Genomic DNA, 25,434 nt, shown 5'->3' with positions numbered 1-25,434 from the left:
CCGGGTTTTATCACTCAGGAGAGGTCAGTCGGAGAGCACGAACCCTGCTCCGCCCTAGACGGGGAATCCACAGGCACTTCGATGCAGGAAGGGTGGAAGAATAAAACGTTATTATAATCCACGCATTTCAGCTTTTTCAGAGGGAAAACAAAAAAAGCGCTCTCAGCAATGTCTTGTCCAATGAGCTCGGGTGCCCCCGGGCTCTGGCCCCGCCCTGTTGCCGCCCTCCCTGTCCCCCAGTGGGGAGCGGGTGCGGCGGCTGCACCTACTCCCCGCCCCGGCCCCGGCGTTCCCGGCTCCCATGGCGACTCCGCACAGGCGGGACTTCCTGCGGTCGTCCCGGAGGAGGCGGGACCGGCCCGGGCCCGGCGGTAGGTGGGGAGCTGGCGGCGTGTCGGGGTTTGCGCCGGAGGGTCGAACGCGGTCCGGCACCGGCACCGGCACCTGTGTGCTCCGCCCTTCTCGTGGTGTCCCAGCTGCCCCTCGGTGTCCGTCGAGGCTGAGGGGGCGGTGGCGGCAGTGGCACCTCCCCCGTACTCCTGGGCTGAGGTGCCTCGCAGGGCGGCGAAGAGCTGTGTGTCCTGTCCTACCCCGTGGTGTTTTCAATAATGGACGGATGGGGAAATAGAGGAGGACGCCCCAAATTCCGGTTCCCACAGCAATGAGCAGACTGACTTTTTCCTCGTGTGTGGAAGGGTGGGGAAGGGAGGTTTGAAAGAGTCGGCATCTCTGGTGCTGACTGCGTTTGACAGCTCGCAGTGTCCATTTGCGTAGTTAGATCAAAGCGCTGGTCCGGCGTCGCGTTCTTCGCTGCAGTTTCCTCCCCACTGAGGCACAGAGAAATCTGCAAGGAGATGGTGAATAGGGAGGGGAGGCTCCCTCAAGGGCTTTCTTCTGAAGTCCGTCAAGCCTTTACTGTGTACGGCACAGCAGGTCTGGGCAAAACAATACCTCTCGCAGGTGTCGAACCTGCCACCTGCTGAACGCTTGAAGTCCGAGTCTTGTAGTTGGAGGGGCACTCAGGCTGTCTCCCTCATCCGCCTGGCTTCCTGCCGTGTCTGAATTTATAAGCTTCTATCCCATCTCAGCTCTGTTCCCCAGACTTGAAGATTGCAAACTGTTTAGTTTTTCCATATTTGAAAGCATTTCATATTTGAAAGCATTTTTTCTAAGTGGCATTGGATCTGTTCTGAGATAATGGCCGCGGAAAGGGCATACATACCCTGCTCAAGCTGAAGGTTATGTGGATGTGCTCTGAACCTCCAGTTGTGTGGTTTTGACATTTCCAGGCAGCTTACAATGATTTTATTCTTTTGAAAGTTCTTTTTAACTGAGGAATTGATTTTCATTTGTGTTGTTCCTCTCCCTGAAATAAGCACATGTGGTATTTGTCATTCGAATGAATGTCTTTAGTCCACATACCTTAGAGTTTCTGTGACAGAGGAGCTGTTCTGCAGTCATGTTTCATACCAGGTCTGATGAACTAGTCACAGTCAAGTTTTAACTTCTCCTGTTGTGCATTCTGTAACTTCCTGAAATGTTCATCAGCTGTGGTTAAAAGCATAGATCTGGCATCATGCTTCTGTGTGAGTCTGCCTGTCTATACTGGGGGAATTGAAATCTCCTGGGTACTATTTTTACCCACTGACAGATGCCAGACCCCCCTTCCCAAAACCCTTCTGGGTAACTCTCACCAGATTATATACTGGGCAGACCATTCTGTGGTGTGGAATATCCCTTTGGTCAGCTCGAGTCACCTGTCCCAGCTATGCTCCCTCAAAGTTTCTTTTGCATACTTCCTCACTGGCAGAGCATGAGACATGAAAAAAGTCCTTGACTTAGGATAAACACAACTTAGCAAAAAGTCAAAATATCCGTGTGTTATCAACACCATTCTCATTCTAAATCCAAAACACGACACTGTAAGAGCATCTGAGAAGAAATTAACTCTACCCTAGCTGAAACCAGGACAGTGGGACAGGATTTGGAGGTGGTAACACTTCCTTCATATTTCAAACAGTGATACAGTAGCCTTGGAAGGTATGACTTGGAAGGATGTGGCAGCAAGGAAACCAGTAACCTCGCTGTAAGTTGATTGCAAGTGCTAAATATGTTAATGAACATATTCTTCAATGTAATTAAGAGTAGTGTTGAGTGCAGTAAAATTGCATTACTAAAACAGAAGAATCAGAAACCTCGGCTCAGGTTGTGAGTACATCTTACGTTACATTTATAAACTTAGAGAATATGATAAGAACCACTATGAAAATATTTTGCTTATTTCCATTCCTTACCAGCAGATTTTATAAAGGAAGATGTCCTTTTTCCCTAAAATCTCTTTCCAGCATGAAGTTGAAGAGTATCTCACCAAAGTGTTCAGAAATAACGAGGTATGTGACATGGATACTACTAATCACCAACAAATAATCAATTTTTTTTTGTAACTAAGACCTTACAATAAAGTAATTGTCCTCACATTAGAAAGAGTTTTTATTAAAACATGTTTATATTTAAAATATAAAATTAATGTTTATGCCCATTGGCTCAAAAGAACATAAATACTTAAATTAAATTTAACACAAATCAGAGAATTCAGTTGATTCCACTGAAGAGAGATTATAAATAATTAACCACTTATTAACCACATAATATTGACAAGACATACTCCTTTACCCCAGTATAGAACCAAAAATACGACAGACAATCCTTTAATTCCTAATGCCAAAGGATAAAATAATTACATTTTTGTATATCAATATGAAAGTTACTAATTCATAGTTTTGAATCTACCCTTCCATTTCCTTAGGACTGCTTTTTGTACAATATCTCTATCACAGAGCAGTTACTTTTGATACTTACTGCAGACTATTTGAAATGATTTTGCTAATACAACTGTTTTTCCAATGAGTACTTTTCAAGAAATTTATGAGGCTTCCAGTGGAATTAGACTTCCAGATACTGACATTTCTCACTATTGCACACCATACACCATATTCCTCCATTTCTATGGAATGTTTATTCAGTGGTGTCCTTTTGCACTGAGCAAGAGGCTGCTGTGTGAATCTCTTTAATATAAAATCTCTTCCTTTCAGCTTATTGCTGCTTTAGGTGGACAGGAGGCAGAGAATAAATATCAATCTCTGTTAAGTCGTCTGTCTCATCCACCAAGTTTTACAACTGTAAGAGTTAATACCCACTTGGCCTCAGTGAAACATGCGAAAAAATTGCTGTTTGAAGAGATCCAGAAGGTTTGTGCAATTTCTTTGTTACAACAGAAAGAATAATTCATCTTTTGCCTGATTATGAGAGCTTTTCATTACTGGAAACTACACCTTACCTTAATGCATGTCTGGTAGTATTAACATTATGCAATCATATCAATTTCCTGTCAGCATTAAATGTTAAATGAAAATTCACTGTCTAGCAGTATTTTTCATCTAACCCATCCAAGAAAGGCAATAATAGAGGGAAAAGGCAACCAACTTTTTTCACGTGGCAGATCCAAACCTTAGGATTGAGGTACTACTATAGTAAATGCTGTCAAGGTGTCATAGGTCTATAGAGAAGATGGAAGATAAAAACTATAGTTCAGTATGCTGTCTTCAGCATGTTTAGAACATTTTTTATTTAAGATTAAAGGAGAATGCCTGTATATCTCTGCAGAAACTGTTTAGGAAAGTGAGAAAATCTGTGTGTTTTAGAAACTGGAGACAAAGTGATGCTCTGTAGCTGCTGTATTTTATTTTTTTTTAACCTGTTTTTAAATTTTGTATAGTTTTGTGGATTTTTACTTACCTTACTTAAACATTTATTTATATGATAATATATAAGCCATTATGTTTAAGAAGTTTATTATTTTGAAACTGTGTCCTAGATCTTCACTCTGTCTGAAAGGATCCAGTTCTTCTTTAAGTAAATTATTAATGCTAGTGGGTGTACAGGGAGCTTTTGCATGACAGGAGCCGAGATGTTTCTGTGATGCAGAGGCAGTTGACAGTTTTCTACTGGCTGGAATGGTAATGAGCTATGCTAATTTTAGCTTGATTGTAGAAATCTGCAAGTGGGTATTGCAGTATGATATTTTGCTTCAAGGGAAAAGGCTTTGCTGAAAACTGACTTAAGACTGGCTTTTCACAAACTTTTTGTATTTTGAAGTGTGATTAGAAAAGGAAGCCACATAACACAGTTTTGAACAAAATTATGGTCATGGATTGTTTTCTTTTTTAAGGGAAAATACTTATTTATCAGAAGCAAACTGATTTATGGTTTGATGTGCTTTAAGGTTATAATTTAGAAGGCTCAGGAGAGAAGACATCATAATCCAGGAACCTTTATAAAATGGCAAGCTGTCATTTTTTTTCAACTATCTTCACAACTCAGCTCTCAGTATCCAAAGTTAAGCTGACAAGAAAAATGAAAAGTAGTGCCAACCTGGCATGTTAAGTGAGACAGACAATACACGAGTAGAGTTACAGTGGTTTTAAACTAATAACATCAAAAAGATAACCCAGATTAGACCCAAGCTTCTCTGGTGGTGTTGCTGTGTTCTGATGACAACTCGACTCAACCTTCTTCGAGAAAAAAGAAAAAGCCAGTGGTAGGGATATGAGTGTCAAAACACTTTCCCACTCCCTGAAATCAGTTCTCAGTCAATCCCTTTGTGGCCTTGTTATTTCTCAGTTTATTAAATGTTTAGACTTTTTACACCAGTATTTTTAATATTGAATGTCCCCTTACACACTATTTCTCACTCATTTTTATCTGTTTTCAATACCTTCGTTTTTTGTGCTCTACAAGTATAAATTATGAATGGAAAAATAGTTTTCAGTCTAATTAAGTATTTAAATATTAAGTTTATTAGCAGTGCCTAATAATTATGTCTTTTGTTAATGAAACAGCAGTTCAAAGGACTATGTGTTCCAGTTCTTGAGCACCCAAAACTCCAGGACATCCTGTTAATTCCTGTCATTGGACCCAGGTTTGAAATTTTCAGTCTTTCACCTTAAAATGTTGTACACATTTTACTTACAGATTTCTTGTTAAACAGTTGTGATAACTAACTCACTATAACTGAAGCACAACTTCATTTATATTATGACCTTGTGGACCATCATATACTAATCAGGTCAGAGTTTTAGTTATTAAAAGATATAGGAAAACATAGAAGGAGTTTTGTGCTTATTTATGAGACTAATGTTTTATAGGGAAAATGTAACATGAGTGCATTCTCCTTGGAAAGCCAGGTAGGTGGCATACAGAAGAGCTGAACTTTTGCAGCGGAATATAGAACTGTAGATAAATATGGGCAGGACTTTTTTACACTGGAAGAACTCAAGTGGAATCAAGAAGTACTGAGAAGTTTTTAAACGCAAAAAAATTACTTTACAATCACCTGGCCTAGAAAGGGATAGAGGATTATTTCTCCATCCCAGTACAATTTTTTTGTATTCCCATGTTAGCTTCTGGCAGAATGTGCCAGAATCTGCATTGTTTTGAGGACTGTTCTTCTTGGCTCTTTCCTTTGACTTCTCTGGGACTAAAATAAATCTTTTACATGTAATACATGATATTTAAGTACTTTTTCTATTATATTCTGACAAAATCAGTATTTATGAACTAGAACTTACTTGGGGAGTATTTGGCTTTTTTTCAGTATACTTTTTTTTTAACTGAACTACATTTTGTATTTCTAGGCGAGACTTAAAAAAACATCCATCTGAAGTAATTGTTGGAGCCCAGTGTGGATATGCAGTACTTCGAGGAGCACACGTTTATGTCCCTGGAATCGTATCTGCCTCAAGATGTAAGAGTTCTCTGAATACACCCAGTTAAGTTGTAAAGCCAACAGAAAAAGTGTCAGCCTTTGATGACAATTTCCAATAAATAGTGACATGAAATTTTTTTCTATTCACAGCTGAAATTAATCTTAGTTGTAATTTATGCTAATTACATTTTTAATGTTTTTCTGGCTTTTTTTTCCTTCCTGAGATTTTCACTATTTTTCATTGTACTTGTAATGAATTAAATGTAATTATTTCTTACCTGGCCTGTTTTAAATTCCTTTTTCCATATGTAATTTCTACCTTAAGTATTAGTTCTCAAGGATTTCACTTTCTTGGTCGCATTTCAAAACCTTTTTAAAGAGCATTTTCAAAGTAAAACATGGCTTTTTAAGGATTTTTTTGAACTAAATACTGTAACTTTTAATATGGATGTTCAGTTGGATAAATTTACAGAGGTTAGCTGCTTTCCAGTCTTGTAAAGAAAACCCAAAAAACACGGGATGCCACATCTGGATGGTGCCTGGATCTTTCTTGGTTATTCAATAGATACTCTTTCTAGATATGTTATTTCTTCATTCAGTCACAAAGCCACTTACCTTCATCATCTTGTCAGATTTTAAGTTACAGATCTATAAAAACCCTAATTTCCTTTTTTTTAATCCATTGAAAATTAATTTGATACTATTTGTGTATGAGAGATCTAGTAAAAATCTTTTTTCATTGATGAGAAAAATCTTCAATTTTAATGTCAGATTCTTAAGAAATGGAAATTATGTTTCAATGCCTGTGAGACAAGATTAAAAAAATCTACATATACATGCTTTGTGTTAAGCAGCCTATTTATTTTTTATTTAAAGGTCAAATTATCTTTATGTAAAACCAGTATAATTTTGGGTGATTCACCTTATTATTCTATTGTGATGAGATCTACTAATCATCGTGGTTCTTATTATTAAACAAAGTGAGTCAGGAAAGCATTTACCTAGTCACTTCAATTCTCTTTCAGGAAAAAAAAACTTTAAGAAGTTTTGAGCATGTGCTTAAGTCCAATTCATTGAACAGAAATGTTTTTCAGTCTAGGACTCAATAATGAAATAAGTATATTGCCTGAGCAGTTGTTGAAGCTGCTTATTTAGACAACGTAATAAATATTCAAATCCTGCTTTGAGTCAGCTAGTGATTTATCATAATTGCTGCATGTAATTATGCATGCAACATCAATTCAAAGAAAAGAAAAGATATTATAAAACTTCAGGAACACTTCAGGGGAATTGCAGATAAGAAAATAAAATTAAAGGGCATGCTACCCACTTGATGCCAAATATAATAAGGCTGTATTAAGCACAGATGGTCTAACTAGGGAAAAAAAAATAGTACAGCAAGAACACATTTAATCACCGAACTTCCAAGCCAAATGAGGGTAAACTAATGATCGGGGGACTTTGAGTTTAATTTAACTAATCAAACCCTAAGCTTTATGTTTATGGAATGCCAGAATAAGCTACAAAAAGCTTAAGAACTATATACAGTACTAATGCATTTTGAAAGGACAATTGTCAGCAGAGAGTGAAATAAAATCATTTCTGTTTGATTACTGCAAAACATAATTGGCAGATATGCCGTAGGTTTTTGTTCAGTGAAGTTTGATCAGACAGTGAGCTATCACATAATATTTTGTGTCACATTGTGAAAAAAGAAGATATGCAAAAAAAAAAATATTTCAGTGTCTACCCAACATTTAAAATTTTCAGGGTATTTGTGCATAATCAGAAGGCCACTTGAAAATGGAAAAAAAAGGATTCCCAAGTGCAATTCAAAGAATTCCTGGGAAGCTGAACTGTCATTAATCTTACTTGTTATACCATCTGGTTCCTCCAGCTTGTCACTCATGTCAGAAATGTAATTCTGGAATATTGTTTATTGCTTTCAGAAGAGACCTTTACTTTTAACATTTTTCATCCAGTCAGTGCACAGAGCTTGCTCACTCTTCTACAAAATCATCTAAACCATCCCCCTTTTCCATCTATTTTTGTTCTAACTCAACAAGTTTTTTAAAGTCTGAATGATTACACTTCTAGTGTTGGGTGCATATTTACATACTTCACTGATCTGGTAGGTTTTAATTGGAGATAAAAAACTCTCTAAGAGGATTATTGAGAACAGCAGTTGCCTTAGAGGGAAGAAAACCAGACTAGAACGAGAATATATAATCACTTGTATTAAAGCAACAGTTAGAGAAAAAGCAGCTGTAGCTATGTTCTACCTAGCTATTGAGAGGTCATTAGACAAATTTAGCATTACTGTCTTTGTTTAGTAAGTGTGAACCGGTCTTGTTTGATATACTCGTGTGCTTGGAGCACATGGAGAGGACTGCATCCTGAAGAGCGTGCTGAAAATTTATGGGTGACCCTGCTGTGATCAAATTAATAAAGCGCATGTTTTGTAACCTCTTAGAAAACAAGGCCCACTATCTGACTTGCAGCTTGGTGTTTCTCAGTAGCTCCAGTCATTTGGTAGCCATCATTTACCACCTAACACTTTAAAGCTTTATATTGGTTAATCTTCGTCTTTGATTACATGAAGAAAGTTTAAAGCTTGATATGATACAGGAGTTGAAGTAAGTAGTCTACTGAAAATCCTAAATTATGTGGTCACTACTATCTTGTTAAGTGTCATGTTGATCTCAGAGTTTCTGTTCTTCTATCTGCAGTTGTGAAAGCTGGAGATCTGGTCTCAGTGTATTCAGATATTGAAGGGAAGTGTAAAAGAGGAGCCAAAGAATTCAAAGGAGTCAAAGTTTTCCTTGGAAATGGGATTTCAGAACTGAGTCGCAGTGAAATCTTCAGTTCAAGCAGCCCACTGAAGTAAGTCCATTGTAACTTCAATCTACACATGCAAATTTGCAAAGGGAAGGAAGAAGCTGGGAAAAGATTTGAAATGTTCTGGACCCTATGTGAAAGCATAAGATGGCCTTGACTGAGACCTATGTTGTATGTTGGGATTTCCAGTATTTTTGGGGAAGCGTTTAGTTTTGTAGTGGTATCCAGATACCAGTTTACATGAGTGGTAGGAGGAAATAAGTGGGAGCTTTTTCATAATTTGTGTACAGCATGTGACTTCAGCAATACAGAACAAACAGAACTGACAAATGTTCTCACTGTGGCAAAATTGCATTTTGGTGAATTATTCTGTGCCATTTCCCTGTTTGGATGGAACAGAAGTCAGCCTTGCCAATTTCTCCATCTTTTAAAAATATCTGTGAGGGCCTTTGTTTTGGTGGGACAGGGGACAGAACATAAGGTCAGATATCTTAAAAAAATTAATAGCATCTGCCAAGATAGTTATCTATTTCAAGATTACTTGCTTTTCTATTTTGTTGCTGAAGCATATGGTTTATTCCTCTCCTGTCATCTAAAACACATATAAAAACTGAATCTGGTGTCTACAAATTTGCTTTCTCATATCCTTCCTTTTCCATGTTGAACTATCCAGTACATATGCAAAATAATACTCATTCTTGTTCTCTTCAGTAATCTTTTGTTTTCAGGCTCAGACTTGCTTTTTCTTGGTTTTCTTTTTCTTGTTGTCAATTTCCTGATACATTTGTTTTAACAATTAAATCTGTGTCAGGATTTCAGCCATATTTAAAACCTCAGGTTGCTTCTAAGTTCAGACCTTTGCTTTGCAGGCAAATCGATGTACCTGTAAGGCTTTTCATATAAGATTTCTGTAGTTATTTGACTGAAACCTCAGATAGTTAACAAAATGGAGGAAAATCTAAGTAGGAAATCATATACCAGTGCCCTGGTGCATACATGGCTAGCCAAAAGCACTTATGGATTGAAGCTAACATATTTAGAACTGTTTTTATGCATTTCTTTACAGTATCAAGGCTTGGATTAGATCTTGGTTTGTCCTGTGTAGAAAAACATAAATTTGCTTTATGCAATTTTACAGATGATTCCAACTTACAATGTAGTGCATTTTTTGTCATGGTTTACTTAATGATGTCATTTTTAAGAATATCAGATTACAGAAGTATGAAAGTATTTTTATGTCATTTATAAATTCTTTCATTTTTGTAAGATTATTGTTTCAAACTGCTATTTGTAAGCATAACAATTTTAATTGGATACTGTTAAAACTTATAAAACTGAGTAGTTGAAATTTTTTTTCATGTTTTTCAGGGGGCTGGGTGTAAGAATGATAGAGCCAGTCTACCTTAGTCCTTCATTTGACAATGTGCTCCCTAGTTATTTGTTTTTACAGGTATGTTTGTACAAAAATAAAAGTCCGTACTATTTACAGAATAATGAATATTGTCTTAGCACACGCTAATTATGTATTTGTTGTGTATTTTAGCATCTAATTCAGTCTTTGGATTTAAGGAAAACAAAGCATTTGGAATGAAGTCAGTATCTATATGTAGGTGGTTTAATCATACTGTGTCTGAGATATGGTAAGGGACTTCAAAGTGACTTAAGAGATATTTAAAAATGTAGAAATTCTTTTTGCACAGATACTCTGCATAGAACTATTAGTTTTTGGAATATGCCTATGAACTTTAGTTCGTATTAGTTTTTGGAATCCGCCTCTTTCAGGGTACATAATTCTGCAGACTATCAGGAAAATCTCCAAATATTAGGTTGGCTTTAAACTGTTATTTAAGTGCTAAAGACAACTTTAAAAGGTTTTTATACCTTTGTGTTGAACTAAGAAGAGAATATTTCCATGTTGTCTAAGATGCAATACTGCACACAATTATTGCATGTTATTTCTCTTCGGAGCACCTATTCTGTTTATACGATTAATAGTGCAGTTCAGCTTCTTGGTACTTTAGGTCAGCAAGTTTAAACTTCTGGCTGTTGATCTTACTCTTCTTCAGTGTACTGCATCAGTATATTAATATAGTAAATGTTCCAACAAACAGGTTCATATATTTGTAATAGAGAGAGCTGCTCTGTGTCTGAGACAGTATCAGCTTATTTTATTTTGACTTTTAGCACTGTAGTCATGAATTCTTAAACTTCAGTCATAGACACTCATATATAGCTTTAAATAAAAAACTAGCCACTGGAGACTTCTGACCTATACTGTCCTTTTTATATTATGCAAATAGTTAATTTTCTGATAAAGAACTGAGAGCAATATCATAGGTATCTTCACTGCTGAATGAATTGTTTTATTCAATGAGTTTGTCGTTCCTTAGTAAAGGAATCGATGCAGGGTATAAGGTTTGAATTCTCCTGTATTTGTTTTTATGATAGAATTTACCTTCTGTGGTTGTGAGCCACATTTTAAACCCTCAACCAGGAGAGAAAATTTTGGATATGTGTGCCGCGCCTGGAGGAAAAGCAACCCATCTTGCAACATTAATGCATGACCAGGTAAGGGAAGTCATTGGAAATTTTCTGTCTAAAGAAGAAAGTCTGACCATTGTTCATTTGTACAGCTCCCTTCACTTAGCTGTCAGAATGCACAGATAATTTACAACAGCAAACAATATTTTGACATTCTGCTTACCAATATATTTTGCTACACATCAGAGTTACTGAAATGGGCACAGTCTTTATCAAATAGTCACCATCACATTTAAAACCTTATTTGCTGCAAATTGACTTGTTGAAATATGTTTAATTTCACTTTTAAATGCTATTGATTTACTTTTAATCAAAGAATTTGTAACATGCAAGGCAAACTTATGCAGGAATATGCTGAATTCATAAAACTGAGATACATGAAAATTGGGAGTTACTACTATCTGCAAAAGAAATGCACAACTCTGTACAAAAACATATTAAAAAGTTTCTAATCCAATTAACTTTCTTCTCAGTAAAAATTATCAATTATGCATACAGATATGAATCTGAGACTGAATTTCTAGTCTGAATTTGTCATTCTGTGGTAGAATGTCACAAATCCAAAACTATCTCATGAGAAAGTGACAAAAATGAGAAGCAACAAAACAATACGTAGAGAAAGACAAAGGAAAATAGCACATAATCAAATAAGAATGTAGGAATAAATATTTGCACATATTAAGTTGCTATATGCACAATGAAATACAGAAATGCAGGTTACTCTTTTCTAGCAGAGAGGGGAAAAGCACATAATGTTTCCTCTAAAAATTATGTAAGGTGTTATTATTTTTGTTGGTATAGGGTTACTAGAATATATCAGATCATTTAGAAGTCTTGCAGTTTCATTATGTGGTACTTTGACAGTTGCCTGGGCATTAATGGGAAGTACACTGTTTAATGATATGAATGTATTTAGAAAAGGCACGTATTCAGTTCTGTGGTGGTTTTTTTTTAGAAGTGTTTTCTTCCTGTCGTGGTTTGAATCTTGTTTTCCCCCAGAGGCTAAGAAAAGTGGTAGACCCCAAGGGGTGGAAACACTTCCCTCAAATGGAACATTTGCAAAAGGCATTAGACAGTCATTACACATTTATTAGATAAATATATAAAGCTTCTAGTAAAGAATTTCAGTGTGATAAATAAAGGAAGTCTGGAAATCACATATTTCTGTCATACATTCATTTACATCTATAGTTTTTCCATCTGTGTATGTATCCTTAGCCACTTTACATATTTTGATTGTGCTTACCTCCAGTTGAAGTGGTAAAGAGTAAGAATACAGATGATGAATATTTATCTGAATTGATTTTCCTTTTTTGAGTATATAATTTTAATTTAATATATGGAAAGATAAAGACATTGAAAAAAGCACTGCTTTTTGGTTTTTAAGTTCCATTCACAGATTTTCTATACTGAATTTCTATAGATGGTATATTGAATTATTAACATTTCAGAATATTTGAAACAATCTTACTTTTTTGTTTTATAATTGTAGAAATTAGTGTATTGTTTTAGATGAGATAATCAAGATGTAAAATTACTGCGTTAAGATCTTTTAAATAGGAATTTGGAATAGTTAAAATTTGAGAATTTATTATTATCTCTATCCCCCCTCAGACCACTGTTTTTTTCCAGATGTCTTTTACATAGTTGTTCTGGCAGTGGCTGACATGGGTCACATGGGGAAGAAGTGTTGTCTGCCAGCTCATTCTTTTTTCTGAGTCTCTCAAGATGCAGCCAGAGAGTTTTGGCCAATGGCTCTCATGTCCAGGTGGAGGCCGATGATGAGCAGTGTTCCTCACCGGTCCTTCTTGGCACGGGTGCTCTTTAGTATCTTTATCAATGACAGACAGTGAGATCAAGTTCATCCTCAGCAAATTGGCCAATGACACCAAGCTGAGAGGTGCAGTTGATACACCTGAGGGACAGGATGCCATCCAAAGGGAACTAGACTAGAGAAGTGGGCCCATGGGAGCCTCCTGAGATTCAGCTAGTCCAAGTGCAACCTCCTGCACCTGGGTCCAGGTGATCCTAGAAAGGAAGGCTGAAAGAACTACTCACTGAAAGCAGTCCTGCTGAGTTGGGGGTGCTGGTGATAAGTAGTTGGACATGAGCTGGAAATGTGAACTTGCAGCCCAGAACCAACCATATCCTGGGCTGCATCAAAAGCAGTGGGGGCAGCAGGTGAAGGGAGGGGATTCTGCCCCTCTGCTCTGCTCTGATGAGACACCACCTGGAGTACTGTGTGTGGTTCTGGGGTCCCAGCACAGAAAAGAAGTGGACCTGCTAGAGTGGGTCCAGAGGAGGCCATGAAGGTGATCAGAGGGCTGGAGCAGCTCTACTATGAAGACAGGCTGAAAGAGTTGGAGCTGTTCAGCCTGTTCATTGTGGCCTTCCAGTACTTAAAGAGGGCTTATAAAAAAGAAGAGTGATTTTTACACGAGAAACATAGATATTAGGAGGGAATTCTGTACTCAGAGGGCGGTGAGGTGCTGGAACAGGCTGTCCAGAGAAGCTGTGGATGCCCCATCCCTGGAAGTGTTCAAGGCCAGGTTGGATGGGACTCTGAGCAACCTGGTCTAATGGAAGGTGTCCCTGTCCATGGCAGGGGAAGTTGGAATGAGATGATCTTTTAAGGTCCCTTCCAGCACAAACCATTCTATGATTCTGTGATCTCCTTATATCCACAGTACTGCATATGTGCTGCAAATCCCATTATAGCAACAGACATAACTGAAGCACAGTCAGTTCTTAGTGTACATGTGCAATGGGTTGAATGGTGTTCGGGGAGAAGCAGTGGCACGTGGTTTGTGAGTGCTCCTGTAAGAGGTGATTTGGCTCACAGTACCTGAAGGCTGGACATCATTGATGCAACATATATCCTTTTGTACTTCTCAGTCGTAGACCTACATAATGGCTAATATGACATACAGACAACAGCTACATTATTAGACATGTTACCCTTCCATAAGCCTTTAGAGAGCCATCATAAAGTGGAGAAAAGTTGTCATGTTTCCTCAGCAGATTCTATTTTGCTATAGCAAGTCTAGTAGAGGGTTTTGGTCATTTTTTGTTTTTTGGTTGTTTTTTTTTTTTAAATAGTATTATGGTTCTGGATTTTACTGATGCTGCTGTTTGCTTTCCTTTCTGTTTAGAGGTTTGATGTAGCAGTTAGTGGTTTGTGTCTGTTTTAATTTATCTTGGGAGAGGGAAAGAAACATTTTGATTTCCCTCCCCCCACCTCTAAATTTATTCTAGTATTTACACTATTTCCCAAAATAAATTGAGTGGCAACTACTGCAAGTATAACAGTATGTTATGAGTCTGAGCAAGTCAGAGGCAGGGCTGTGGGCCTCATTTCCTCAGGACTGACTTGTATGTTGCCGTGTTTGTTACCATCTCCATGCAAATTTAAACCTGTTGACCTGTTTTACCATGTATTTGAGTTTTTACCCTTTTCAAATGATTACATTTTTACTTTAGTGCCCAGTAAAACAGTTCAAAACAAACAAAAAATAAAATAAACAAAAAACCCACTTGCCAAAGTCAGACATTATGCATCCCTTAGACTGATAGTACCGAGCAGTCAGTGCCAGTCAGAAGGCACACAGCTTCAGACTAGTATCTGGACTAATGTGGGTATCATGGAGACTATGGGCAAACAAGGACTGTAGGAGTGTGGATTTAAGAATAAAATGATTCTGTAGGGAAAACTAAGCTTTATTCATTTCTCTGCTCATGGCTGGGGGGAGAAGGGAAATCAAAAAATGCATATCCATTTAATCCCAATGCTTTTGATGAAAACTTTGGGGTTTTTTTTTTCAGGGTGAAGTAATAGCCATGGACAAGATAGCTAACAAGGTCAAAAAAGTCAAGCTGAACGCTGAATTGCTACAATTGAATTGCATTAAGGCCTTTTGCTATGATGGAACAAAGGCTCTTTCAGTTGAGAAACGAGAGGATGAACAAGGTAAAATAAACAATTTGGCTTTTAGAAGAAAATAGGAATGTTTTGCACTAATAGTATTAAACCTGCCGCAGGTCTACAAGTCCTTGAAATTTTGGCAGATTCTTAAGTTGCTTCAGCACTTTGAATGTGCTTTTATTTTCTACTCTTTTGTGATTATCAGCTTCTCTATGAAGCAAATACAAAAGTCAAATGATCTGTCCTTATCACAAAATAATGTGCTCAAAGGAAATGCATTCCTTTCCCAGATAATATCAAAGAAAGAAGAAGCCTTAAAGCTTCTTTCATGATCCTATTTAACCCCATACTCTCAATTGTCTGACCTAGTCTGAGAAAAAAGCTATTTGTACAGACTTGCTTGGCTTTCCTGCCTCATAATCCTCATCAGTAAAATTGGGTTATTAATACCTAACTCCCAGGAGTGCTGCAAGGTTTTAGTTCATGCATGTTTGTTCAGCTGTTCAGCGGAAAGTTATATAGAAGCACGGTGTATTATTTTAAGTTCATTTGCTTTTCTGAAGTGCTGCAGTTATGATACTGGTTCTGTTCCCATGACAGAATGATTTAAATGGTATCTGCTGTCTTGATTATTTTTAGTTTGTTGTGCAAAGTATGCTGTTCTTTCTCACTCTATTTTATCTCAGTCAGTGGTTAGCCTAAGTAGGAATCCGATTGCATAATTCACCTTCTTTGTCCCTATGCCTTGCAGTTATTCCTGCTTTGGAGGAACAAAGATACTTTCTTAATAATCTCTTTACGAACATTAAATATTGTAGGTGGTGTGTAGCAATTACACTGATGAACAAGAGCAAGATGTACCACCCAGAGATCCTGAAGGCTTTTCTGTACATCTCTGCAAGCAAGACATGACATATTTTGAACATTTTAGTAATGGATCAGAGGTAGATAAATCAGATAGACTCATTTTTAGTGCAGGAACAAGCTAGTTAGCAGTAGTATGATAGTAGAAGTATGGGAGCAGTAGTACCTGGAGATACTGAGCTGGACAACCTCTCTAGAACTGAAGAGGTAGAAACTTTTGGGCTGTTGAGCCAGTGGGGTTCAGATTAAAGCAGGCTCTGCGTTAGAAGATACATATTCCCATATCATCCAAGTAGTAGTTAGAAATTGTTCTTGTCTTCTCAATCCTTGTTTATTGAATTGTCCTGCCATGGAGACATCATGTCACACATTAGAACTTGTAATGGTTCATGTTATTATGAAGTGCTTTATTTTCTATGGATATGCATGCATCACAAGAAATAGTTATCATATTGACATTCCAATTATTATTATTTAAGGCAGTCGTAACAAGTAACTACAGGTTTCTCTCAGTAGAGGTTTGTTTCAGTTATGAGCTAACGGTGGTTCATCACAGCCTATATGTACAACTCTGTACTCAACATCTCTGACCAATCATATTTCCACTTACTTGTTTGATTACTTTTACATATTACTTTCAAATTACTAAATTAAGTTTAAAAATTATTATTACCTAAAGGGATAATTTCTGAGCTCACAAAACTTAAACTGTTTAGTTTTCTGGGAGATGAAAACTACCACCAGCAGTGCTGAGACTTGTCTCTAGCTGAGACTGCTTTTGCAGACACTGTCTATACTACATTAATGTTTTACATCAAGGAAGCAGTAACAGCTTGTCCTTTTCTGCAGCGAAGTCTCAAGGAAAGAAACACAAATTTTACATTACTATGTGCTTTTTACAGAAGGACCTCCATTCTCACCAGAATCATTTGATCGAATACTTCTTGATGCTCCATGTAGTGGGATGGGACAGAGACCAAACATGGCTTATTCTTCAACTTTAAAGGAAGTGACCTCTTACCAGCCACTACAGCGGAAGCTTTTCACTGTGGTATGTATTAAACACTGAGTAGATAAGCTAAATTGAACATAAATGCTTCTGCAGCATTAAACTTCATACTGAAAAAATGGTGCCTTATTTTCCCTACTTTTTCAGCAGCTAAGAAGTGTAACCTCTCAGCTCCACCATATCTATTGCTAGGTGAAGTCAATTCATTGGAGCATGGGAAAGGTATATGTAATACATAGTAAATAAAAACCTTTGTGTTTTTTTAAATCCCTCAGTTTCATCACTTTTAGTTTATAATAATTGCAAGGGTCTAAGTCACAGAGAAAGTTTCTTAGGAGCCTGCTGAGGAGTGTGCTTGGGCTGATGCTGAAAGATAAAATTTAATGCAACTTGTCTAAATCTGAATGACACCTCCTTTTTTTATAAAACCTCCATTATTCTTTATTGGACATAGGTAGGAATATGGTTATCAAAGATGAGGAAAAGGCTGAGGTATTTAACACCTTCTTTACCTCAATTTTCAACAGTAAGGGTTGTCCTGAGGACAGCTGGCTTCTAAAGTGTAGACAGAGCTAAGAAGCTGAATAGCTCCCCTGTAATCCAGAAGGAAACAGATAGTGACCTGCTGAGCCACTTGGATCCCCACAAGTCTATGGGACCAGATGGGATCCACCCAAGGGTGATGAGGGAGCTGGCAGAAGAGCTCGCCAAGCCACTCTCCATCATTTACCAGCAGTCCTGGCTCACTGGGGAGGTCCCAGATGATTGGAAGTTGGAGAATGTCACGCCCATCCACAGAAAGGGCCAGAAGGAGGACCCAGGAAACTACAGGCCCATCAGCCTGATCTCAGTGCCTGGCAAGGTTGTGGAGCAGATCATCCTAAGTGCAATCACACAGCACCTACAGGATGGACATTGGATCAGACCCAGCCAGCATGGATTTAGGAAGGGCAGGTCCTGTCTGACCCATGTGATCTCCTTTTATGATCAGGTGACCTGCCTGGTGGATGAGGGGAAGGCTGTGGATGTGGTCTATCTGGACTTCAGCAAAGCCTTTGACACTGTCTCCTACAGCATTCTCCTGAAAAAGCTGGCAGCCCAGCTTGGACGGGGCACTCTCTGATGGGTTAGGAACTGGCTGAAGGGCCGGGCCCAGAGCGTGGTGGTGAACAGTGCTGCATCCAGTTGGCGGCCGGTCACTGGTGGTGTCCCCCAGGGATCAGTGTTGGGCCCAGTTCTGTTTAATATCTTTATTGATGATTTAGATGAGAGGATTGAGTCCACCATCAGCAAATTTGCAGATGACACTAAGCTGGGGGGGAGTGCCAATCAGCTGGAAGGCAAGAGGGCTCTGCAGAGGGACCTGGACAGGCTGGAGAGTTGGGCTGATTCCAACGGGATAAGGTTCAACAAGGCCAAGTGCCGGGTCCTGCACTTTGGCCACAACAACCCCTGCAGCGCTACAGGCTGGGGACAGAGTGGCTGGAGAGCAGCCAGGCAGAAAGGGACCTGGGAGTTTGGATTGACAGGAAGCTGAACGTGAGCCAGCAGTGTGCCCAGGTGGCCAAGAAGGCCAATGGCATCCTGGCCTGTATCAGGAACAGTGTGGCCAACAGGACCAGGGAAGTGATTCTTCCCCTGTACTCAGCACTGGTGAGGCCACACCTGGAGTGCTGTGTCCAGTTCTGGGCCCCTCAGTTCAGGAAGGATATTCAGGTACTGGAGCAGGTCCAGAGAAGAGCAAGGAGGCTGGTGAAGGGACTTGAGCGCAAGTCCTATGAGGAGAGGCTGAGGAAGCTGGAGTTGTTCAGTGTGGAGAAGAGGAGGCTCAGGGGAAACCTCATCACTCTCTACAACTCCCTGAAAGGAGGTCGTAGCCAGGTGGGGGTTGGTCTCTTCTCCCAGACAGCTATCAGTAAGACAAGAGTTCATGGTCTTAAGCTGTACCAGGGGAGGTTTAGGTTAGATATTAGGAAGAAATTCTTTTACAGAGAGGGTAATCAGGCATTGGAATGGGCTGCCCAGGGAAGTGGTGGATTCTCTGTCCCTGGCGGTTTTTAAGATGAGACTGGATGTGGCACTTAGTGCCATGGTCTGGTAATCATGGTGGTAGTGGATCAAGGGTTGGACTTGATGATCTTGGAGGTCCCTTCCAACCCTTCTATGATTCTATGATTCTATGACACATATTCAAAGTGAACTACAGCTTGGAAAGCAGCATAGATATAGCTTCCATGCCAAATATGTGGAAACAGTTGACATCTAATATAATTGATAAAAGTATTGTGTATCCATGGTTGACAGCAGGTGGTGAAAACAGACCTACTAATCTGTCTGGGATATGCAGAGCTGTATAAATAACAACTCTTACAAGGTGAATCATCTCAATGGCATTAATAAACTGCCTGAGCTATAATGCCTGGTTAGAAAGAAGAACCTTTCTAATCTGTGGGATCCTTTACTGTATTCCCTGAGAAGAATTAGTATCCTAATGCCTCTCTTAGAGAGATTTGAGTTTAATTAAGTGCTAAGTTTTAATATTATAGCTTAATGGATTCTTGCTTAATGTTGCTTAATATGAAAGTTTTTACATTTAAAAATAAGCTGTACTATTGATTATTCTCCTTGCAGGCAGTGAAGTTGCTGAAGCCAGGAGGTGTTTTAGTATACAGTACATGTACGATTACACTTTCTGAAAATGAAGAGCAAGTTGCTTGGGCCCTGAAAAGATTTCCATACCTCCAGCTTCATCCACAGGTAATAGTATTTTTAGGGTACTTCACGCAATCTAATGAGCTTGTTTTGGAACTGTAAAGTTACACACTATATTTACTATCAATAAATCTCTTTTTCACTGTGGACAATTTTAACTGCTGTGGATAAAAATAACGTGAGGATTTCAGCTTTTTTAAAATCTAATTTTGTACTTAATTGAGCTTCATTTAGGGATCATTAAGTAGTTTCCCACTGTGTATTGTGGTTATTTTGATTTGTGCAACAGTCTTTTAAAACACAACAGGGACGAAATATAGTTCAGACAGATTGTCTTGCAGTTGTTCTTTAATGCATATATTTTATTCTCTTCTTTTGCACATTGATAGGAAAGGTGAAAATTATTTTATTAATGCCACTGAAGTCGTGACGACATACATAAAGGATGGGACATAAGTGAAAATAAACTTGTGTTTTGAGGAAGGAGGATTTTATATGTATGGATGCTATTTTTGCTTTATTTAAAGGAATGAGGGAACAAATTTATTTCGGGCTAGAATTTTTTATCTATACCACATACTCTGTACAGTTAAAAAATATCTGTTACCTTTATTAGTACTTTGAGGGAGTCTGTCCCTCCCACTGTATGCATCCCTCTTCCTCTGATGATGTGATGAGCTGGGTGGGGTAGTTGTTTATCGTCATGGCTTTAAGGAAAAATCTACCTCCAATCCCTGTTTAGCATACTTATACATTCTGTGATGACTTGTACCTGTCTTATGAAGTTTAGATGAACCTTTTAACTGAAATTAACAAAATATATACAACAGGTATACAATAAGAAATTATATGAAGACTGGTAAAGATTTAACAGAATTGAAGCTCTTCTTCAACGATTTGTTTGTTCTGTTCTTCTGTCTGCTTTCTCCCCATCCATTTACTAGGAATTTTTCAGTTCCAGCCATTTCAACTAAGATTATACATTTTACCTAACAATATAAAAAAAATTCTCCCTGATAGAATTACAAAGTGAAACACAAGCCCTATTAACTCAAATGCAAGATTAATTCCGGTTTAATAGACTTTCTCTCACCTGTAATATCAGTCTTAAATAAAGCACTGTTCTTCACACACAAACGCCATAAGAATAAATTTTTTGTGAATAGTATATTTTAAATTAAATGACACTGAATTGTTTACCCATAACCAGTTCTCCAATAGTGTAAAGTAAGGTGATATTTTCCAATGAACAGGAATCTGGAGTCTAAGGTCTACTTACCTCATGTTCCTTTATGTATTTATTTCCTATGTTCTTTAGTCACTTATTGGACACCTCCTTTTATACCCAGTCCACTGTTTCCCCATTTCTCAGTTTGGCAATAGATCCTGGAATCATGTTGGGTAAGATGAGTAAGGAAAGAACAGGAGATGGAGCCACAGGTGTCGTTCTCATAGGTGGAAGTTACCACGTCGCAGCTGATCCTTTGTGCAGACTTACTTCCTCGTAGGTGTTACACAGGAGATACTGTAGATCAGCTTAAATGCAGTAACTTAACTGGAAGGAAAAATGAAAAGGCATACGAAAACACTGGTCTTTCTTTGAGCAAGTTGCTTGAACCTGTGCAGTACTGTTTTTCATAGATTTCTACCTTTCCATCCTTCTACTGCATTACTTCAAGTTGCTACCCTTGTCTCCCTTTGTATGTTATTTTTCTCTCAATTTGCAATAGACACCTCTTTTTGTCTTTTACCTGGAAAACATTGAAATCCTATTGAGGGGAAGGAAAAGAAAAATCAGGCTGCAACCTCTTGGCTGTCCAGCTTTACTGCACACAATATGTGGTTAAAAGCAGCTAACTCACATCATGTGCTGACTGGGTGAGATCATGTGTTTGCAAAGTGTGATGACTGACAAAATGCTCTGCTGCAGGCTGCATTATAGACTACATTAGACTAGATTGACAAAGGAGATCTACTTTTGATATTGCAGTGCCAGCTTTTGTACATTTTTTCTATTCCTTAATGAATGCATTGAAAGCAAATCCAGCTAAGAATTAGATTTCTTCCAGGAGTGTATTAAATAAAAAACAGTCAAGGCTACTCACAAGAAACACTGAGAAAAGGGCTGTGATTTTAAGCCCTTCTCCTCTCCAGGATTGTGATGCCAAATGTCATCTCCTGAATTCATATACCTAAGTGTTGCTTTCTTTTTTTCTCTGCCTCATAGACATACACATGTAACAGTGGTCCCATTTATCTATTAGTCTTATTACATGACATATAAAAAATCTGAAGTTCAGATTTTTCTGCTGCATCATTTGCCAGAATGATGCTTCCTCAGGCAATAAAGTATTCTGGACTGGGGCTTTCAGTCTCTGCAGTTCAAGTTTTCAATGTGAAGAATCCAGGTATTTCTACTACTGTTACTGAGTATATTAGTAATGGGCTAAGGAATGACTATTTTTGACTTAACTAATAGCTATTAGTCAGTACACAGCTATTAGTCAGTACACAGAAGTGCTACATCATTTAAAAGTGGCAATCTAAAACCTTTGGACCAGCTGTCTGGTGATAACAGCTTTCTTGTGATGTTTCAGTCCTTTGAGTAATGAATTGATTTAGACCTGTGTACTCATCATCAGTAAGTGCTCTAAGCAACGGGTTGAAGTGGGTGAGGGGCACCACCACTTCCTCAAAGTACTCTGAACCTTGTATATATGTTTGTATAATATTGGCCAGATGAAGGCAAGAAAAGAAGGCCACATTACTTCTGAATCCCACCTGGTGTAAATGATACAAACCTAGCTTTTCCACATTACCAGTTAAGTATTCTGCATATACTCAGCAGAATACATATAAGGCCTTTAAGAATTTTACAGATGCAATAATTTGCTTTTCTTTGTTACTTGAACAGGAACCTCACATTGGAGGAGAAGGCATGAAGGGAGCTGGACTGACACTTGATCAGTTGAAGCTGCTGCAGAGGTTTGATCCAGCTACTGTGACATTGGAAGGAATGGATATTAATTCTTTGCAAGATTCCAGAGAAGATGACCTGATCTCATTGGCAAATAAGGACTGTATAGGATTTTTCATTGCAAAATTTATTAAATCGAAGAGTAAATAAGGATCTGGGAATGCAACCTGAAAAAATACCTCAGTGAGTCCAAGAACAGTTGAGACGTGAAGTGCGTTTCTTCCTGCTGCAATGTTACCAAGCCAACGGACTGACGGCAGGGTTGCTATGGCAGCAGTAAAATCTGCCAGCTGTTCTGATGGGAAAGAGCCACAGGTTGCAGCAAGAAAGTCATGGTTGGGGGAAGGGTAGTATCATTTTTAAGTCTTCCTTCGCTTTTGTATTTACAGCAGGTCAGTGCCTGAATGACAAGTATGTTCACTCATACTGGTGTTGCTTATCTGGTGCAGCAAGCATAGGAAGGGGATGTAAACTACTTTATGAAATGAAAACATAAATAAAATAAATGGGAGCTATTATAATGAATTTTTGAAAAGGAAGTTTCTATGGAGGTTTACTGATAGTTAATGTTTCATTAAATAGTGCTTCACAAAACACTGTAACGTGTTACAAAGAACTGTTTTATAAATTGATACTTAGAACCTCATTTCTCTTTTATTTTAATACAAGCAAGATTCTCTGTACACATAGTATATACACAAAATACGATTAGGCTTTGTAGCATGTCTTTTATAGCAGCATGAATATATTAAACCATCTCACTCTGGGAATGTAAATAAATATTGTTTAAACATCAAACTTCCCATGCATAAACTGTATTGGTTCTGAAATAGGCTACTGGACTGGCTGACAAGTGACAATTTTAAAATCAAACATTTGCAACAGAAGGGGCTACAGTTGTGATTAATATATTAAAAGACAGAAAACAATGCATAATACCATCTGAAATGTTGCAAATCACCTTTCAAAGAACTAAGAATATTAACTCTTTATTGGTTAGAAAGCATCACCAGCTAAAATCGTGTGAAAATTGAAAATGGAGAAGCATGCTAATGAGAACTGCCTTAATACATTGCTCAAAGATTTAATAACCTGAATTTCTTAAAGATGTTAGCTGTATTTGAAAATTCTGCTTCAGTTCCAGTTTGAACAGGATTCTCTTTTCTCAGACCTGCTGGAACTGACAATAGCACTAAAATTAGAAGGAAAGGTAAGTACAATTCAAAAACGTAAACTGACATCTGTGTGTGTTTGTTTCTTTCCTCTCTCATCAATTTCCAGTTTTAAAAAACATTATCTGAAAAATGTCTGTCTTTTCACACATAACTATTTGTTGGATTAAAAAGAGCAATAGTTCTTTTGTCATTTGTCTTTCTGCTGTCAGAAGTGCATTTGTATTTGCTTGCAATCAAAACAATCTATAGATTTGTTTCTCAGTAGTCTGGTTGTTTACTTACATTTTCTATAAATGTTTTGGTACCATGTTTTCTACTCTTCTAAAATAAAAAACAAATGTCTCCTGTTCTGCCAGGGTTGACTAGTATATCCTCTGTAAGTCCTATCTCAGAAGGATAGGAGGATGGAATTCTTGTGTACTACTCTGCTTTTGTTGGTCACTCCTTGCCATTAAACACAACATATCTAAAGAAGATTTAAAGTAATTTTGTTTCATCAGTAGTAGGTGAGATATCCTATGTAGAATCATGAAAGCTTGTACTATAAATTACAGTCTTTTTAGTCTAAATATGGCTAAAATAATTACCTGGTAACAAATTGTTAGTATGTGTTGAAATCTTTAACTCAGTGCTAGTAAAAAAGCATTTTCTTTTTTGCAGAATATATAAATTTTGTAAACATTAATCAGCACACATAGACTATATACTGAAGTTTGTATATTTATATAAAGTAAGGAACTTTACCTCCAGTTTCAGTAGCAGGATTTGTGCAATGCAGAATTTGAAGGAATTAAGATTGCTGAATTTTTAGTGGAAGATTTGTTGAGACTTTCCCAGATTTCTTTAGTTTTGGATGATAAACAGGCTTTTCAAGAAGGTGACCTCACTTGATTTTATATGAGAAATTTCTTGGGGGTGAGGAGTGGGAAGAAAAAGTAGCTAACTTCTATTTGATTCCAGTGTAATTGCAGACCAGACTTCAGCTGAAAAAAATTACTGATAGATGAACTTTAACTAATAGGTTTGTTTCTGCAAAAGTCAACTGTTAGACTTAAAAGAGTATTCAGCATATTAAAGGGATAAGCCTCAGCTCTTTCCACGAGGCTGCTTTCCTTGTTGTAGTTGGGGAGAGACTTCGTCATGCAGTTCAGAACAGAAAGTCAGTTGAGATGCTCCAAATCATACCTTGAAGGAGCCAGCATCCTTTCTCTGACTACAGGTTTGGCTAATTTAGATGACTAAAGTTCGATGGATGCCCTTCTTTTTTTTTTTTTTCTCCTTTTCCAATCTTACTGTGACTTTAACTAGAAGTGTAGGAATGCTTTCTCATTGACACATTTCTGATGTATAGTGTATATATGTTTTAAATACATAATAGGATTAGTTTCCTATAAGAATCTTTACACACTGAATAATTATACTTCAGTGATTGGTGCTGAAGCACAGCTGAATATATATATATATATATGTGCTTATATATACTATATGAGATATTTATATAATAAATTTAAAAAGTTATTGTTCTTGTCATTGTAATGAAAGATTAATCCTACAAAATAGATTAGGCATGCAATCAGATCCTGTCTGTAAGAAAGTCTGAAAAGTAGTTTTCTCTATCTGCAGAAAGAGTGA

At 37.8% G+C, this 25,434-nt stretch overlaps 1 protein-coding gene across 2 annotated transcripts; it reads left to right on the top strand.

Annotated features, from left to right (window-relative positions):
• Positions 1-239: 239 nt before the first annotated feature.
• Positions 240-24,678, top strand: NSUN6 (NOP2/Sun RNA methyltransferase 6). Of its 2 annotated transcripts, none has more exons than XM_051802464.1 (12): positions 240-371; positions 2,301-2,390; positions 3,093-3,248; positions 4,902-4,978; positions 5,694-5,803; positions 8,494-8,647; positions 9,971-10,052; positions 11,051-11,170; positions 14,966-15,110; positions 16,832-16,980; positions 19,570-19,695; positions 22,565-24,678. In XM_051802464.1, the coding sequence occupies exons 2-12, from the start codon at positions 2,316-2,318 to the stop codon at positions 22,775-22,777; spliced, it is 1,407 nt and encodes a 468-aa protein (XP_051658424.1). In that variant the 5' UTR covers positions 240-371; positions 2,301-2,315; the 3' UTR covers positions 22,778-24,678. The 2 variants fall into 2 exon arrangements, with proteins under 2 accessions (XP_051658424.1, XP_051658423.1); XM_051802463.1 differs by having other exon boundaries at positions 4,899-4,978.
• The last annotated feature ends 756 nt before the right edge of the window (positions 24,679-25,434 follow it).

The sequence above is a fragment of the Manacus candei genome, unplaced genomic scaffold, assembly GCF_025592945.1.
Source record: "Manacus candei isolate 608988 ecotype Guabito, Panama unplaced genomic scaffold, ASM2559294v1 h1tg000056l, whole genome shotgun sequence".
Classification (NCBI taxonomy): Eukaryota; Metazoa; Chordata; class Aves; order Passeriformes; family Pipridae; genus Manacus; species Manacus candei.
Note: the sequence above shows the minus strand (reverse complement) of the source record. Positions and strands in the feature narration are given on the sequence as shown.

Coding starts and splice junctions, on each gene's coding strand:
- NSUN6 (XM_051802463.1), top strand. CDS start 2,316: ATGTCCTTTTTCCCTAAAATCTCTTTCCAGCATGAAGTTGAAGAGTAT. Junction 11,171..14,965: donor CAACATTAATGCATGACCAG/GTAAGGGAAGTC, acceptor TTTTTTTTTCAG/GGTGAAGTAATAGCCATGGA. Junction 16,981..19,569: donor AGCGGAAGCTTTTCACTGTG/GTATGTATTAAA, acceptor TTCTCCTTGCAG/GCAGTGAAGTTGCTGAAGCC.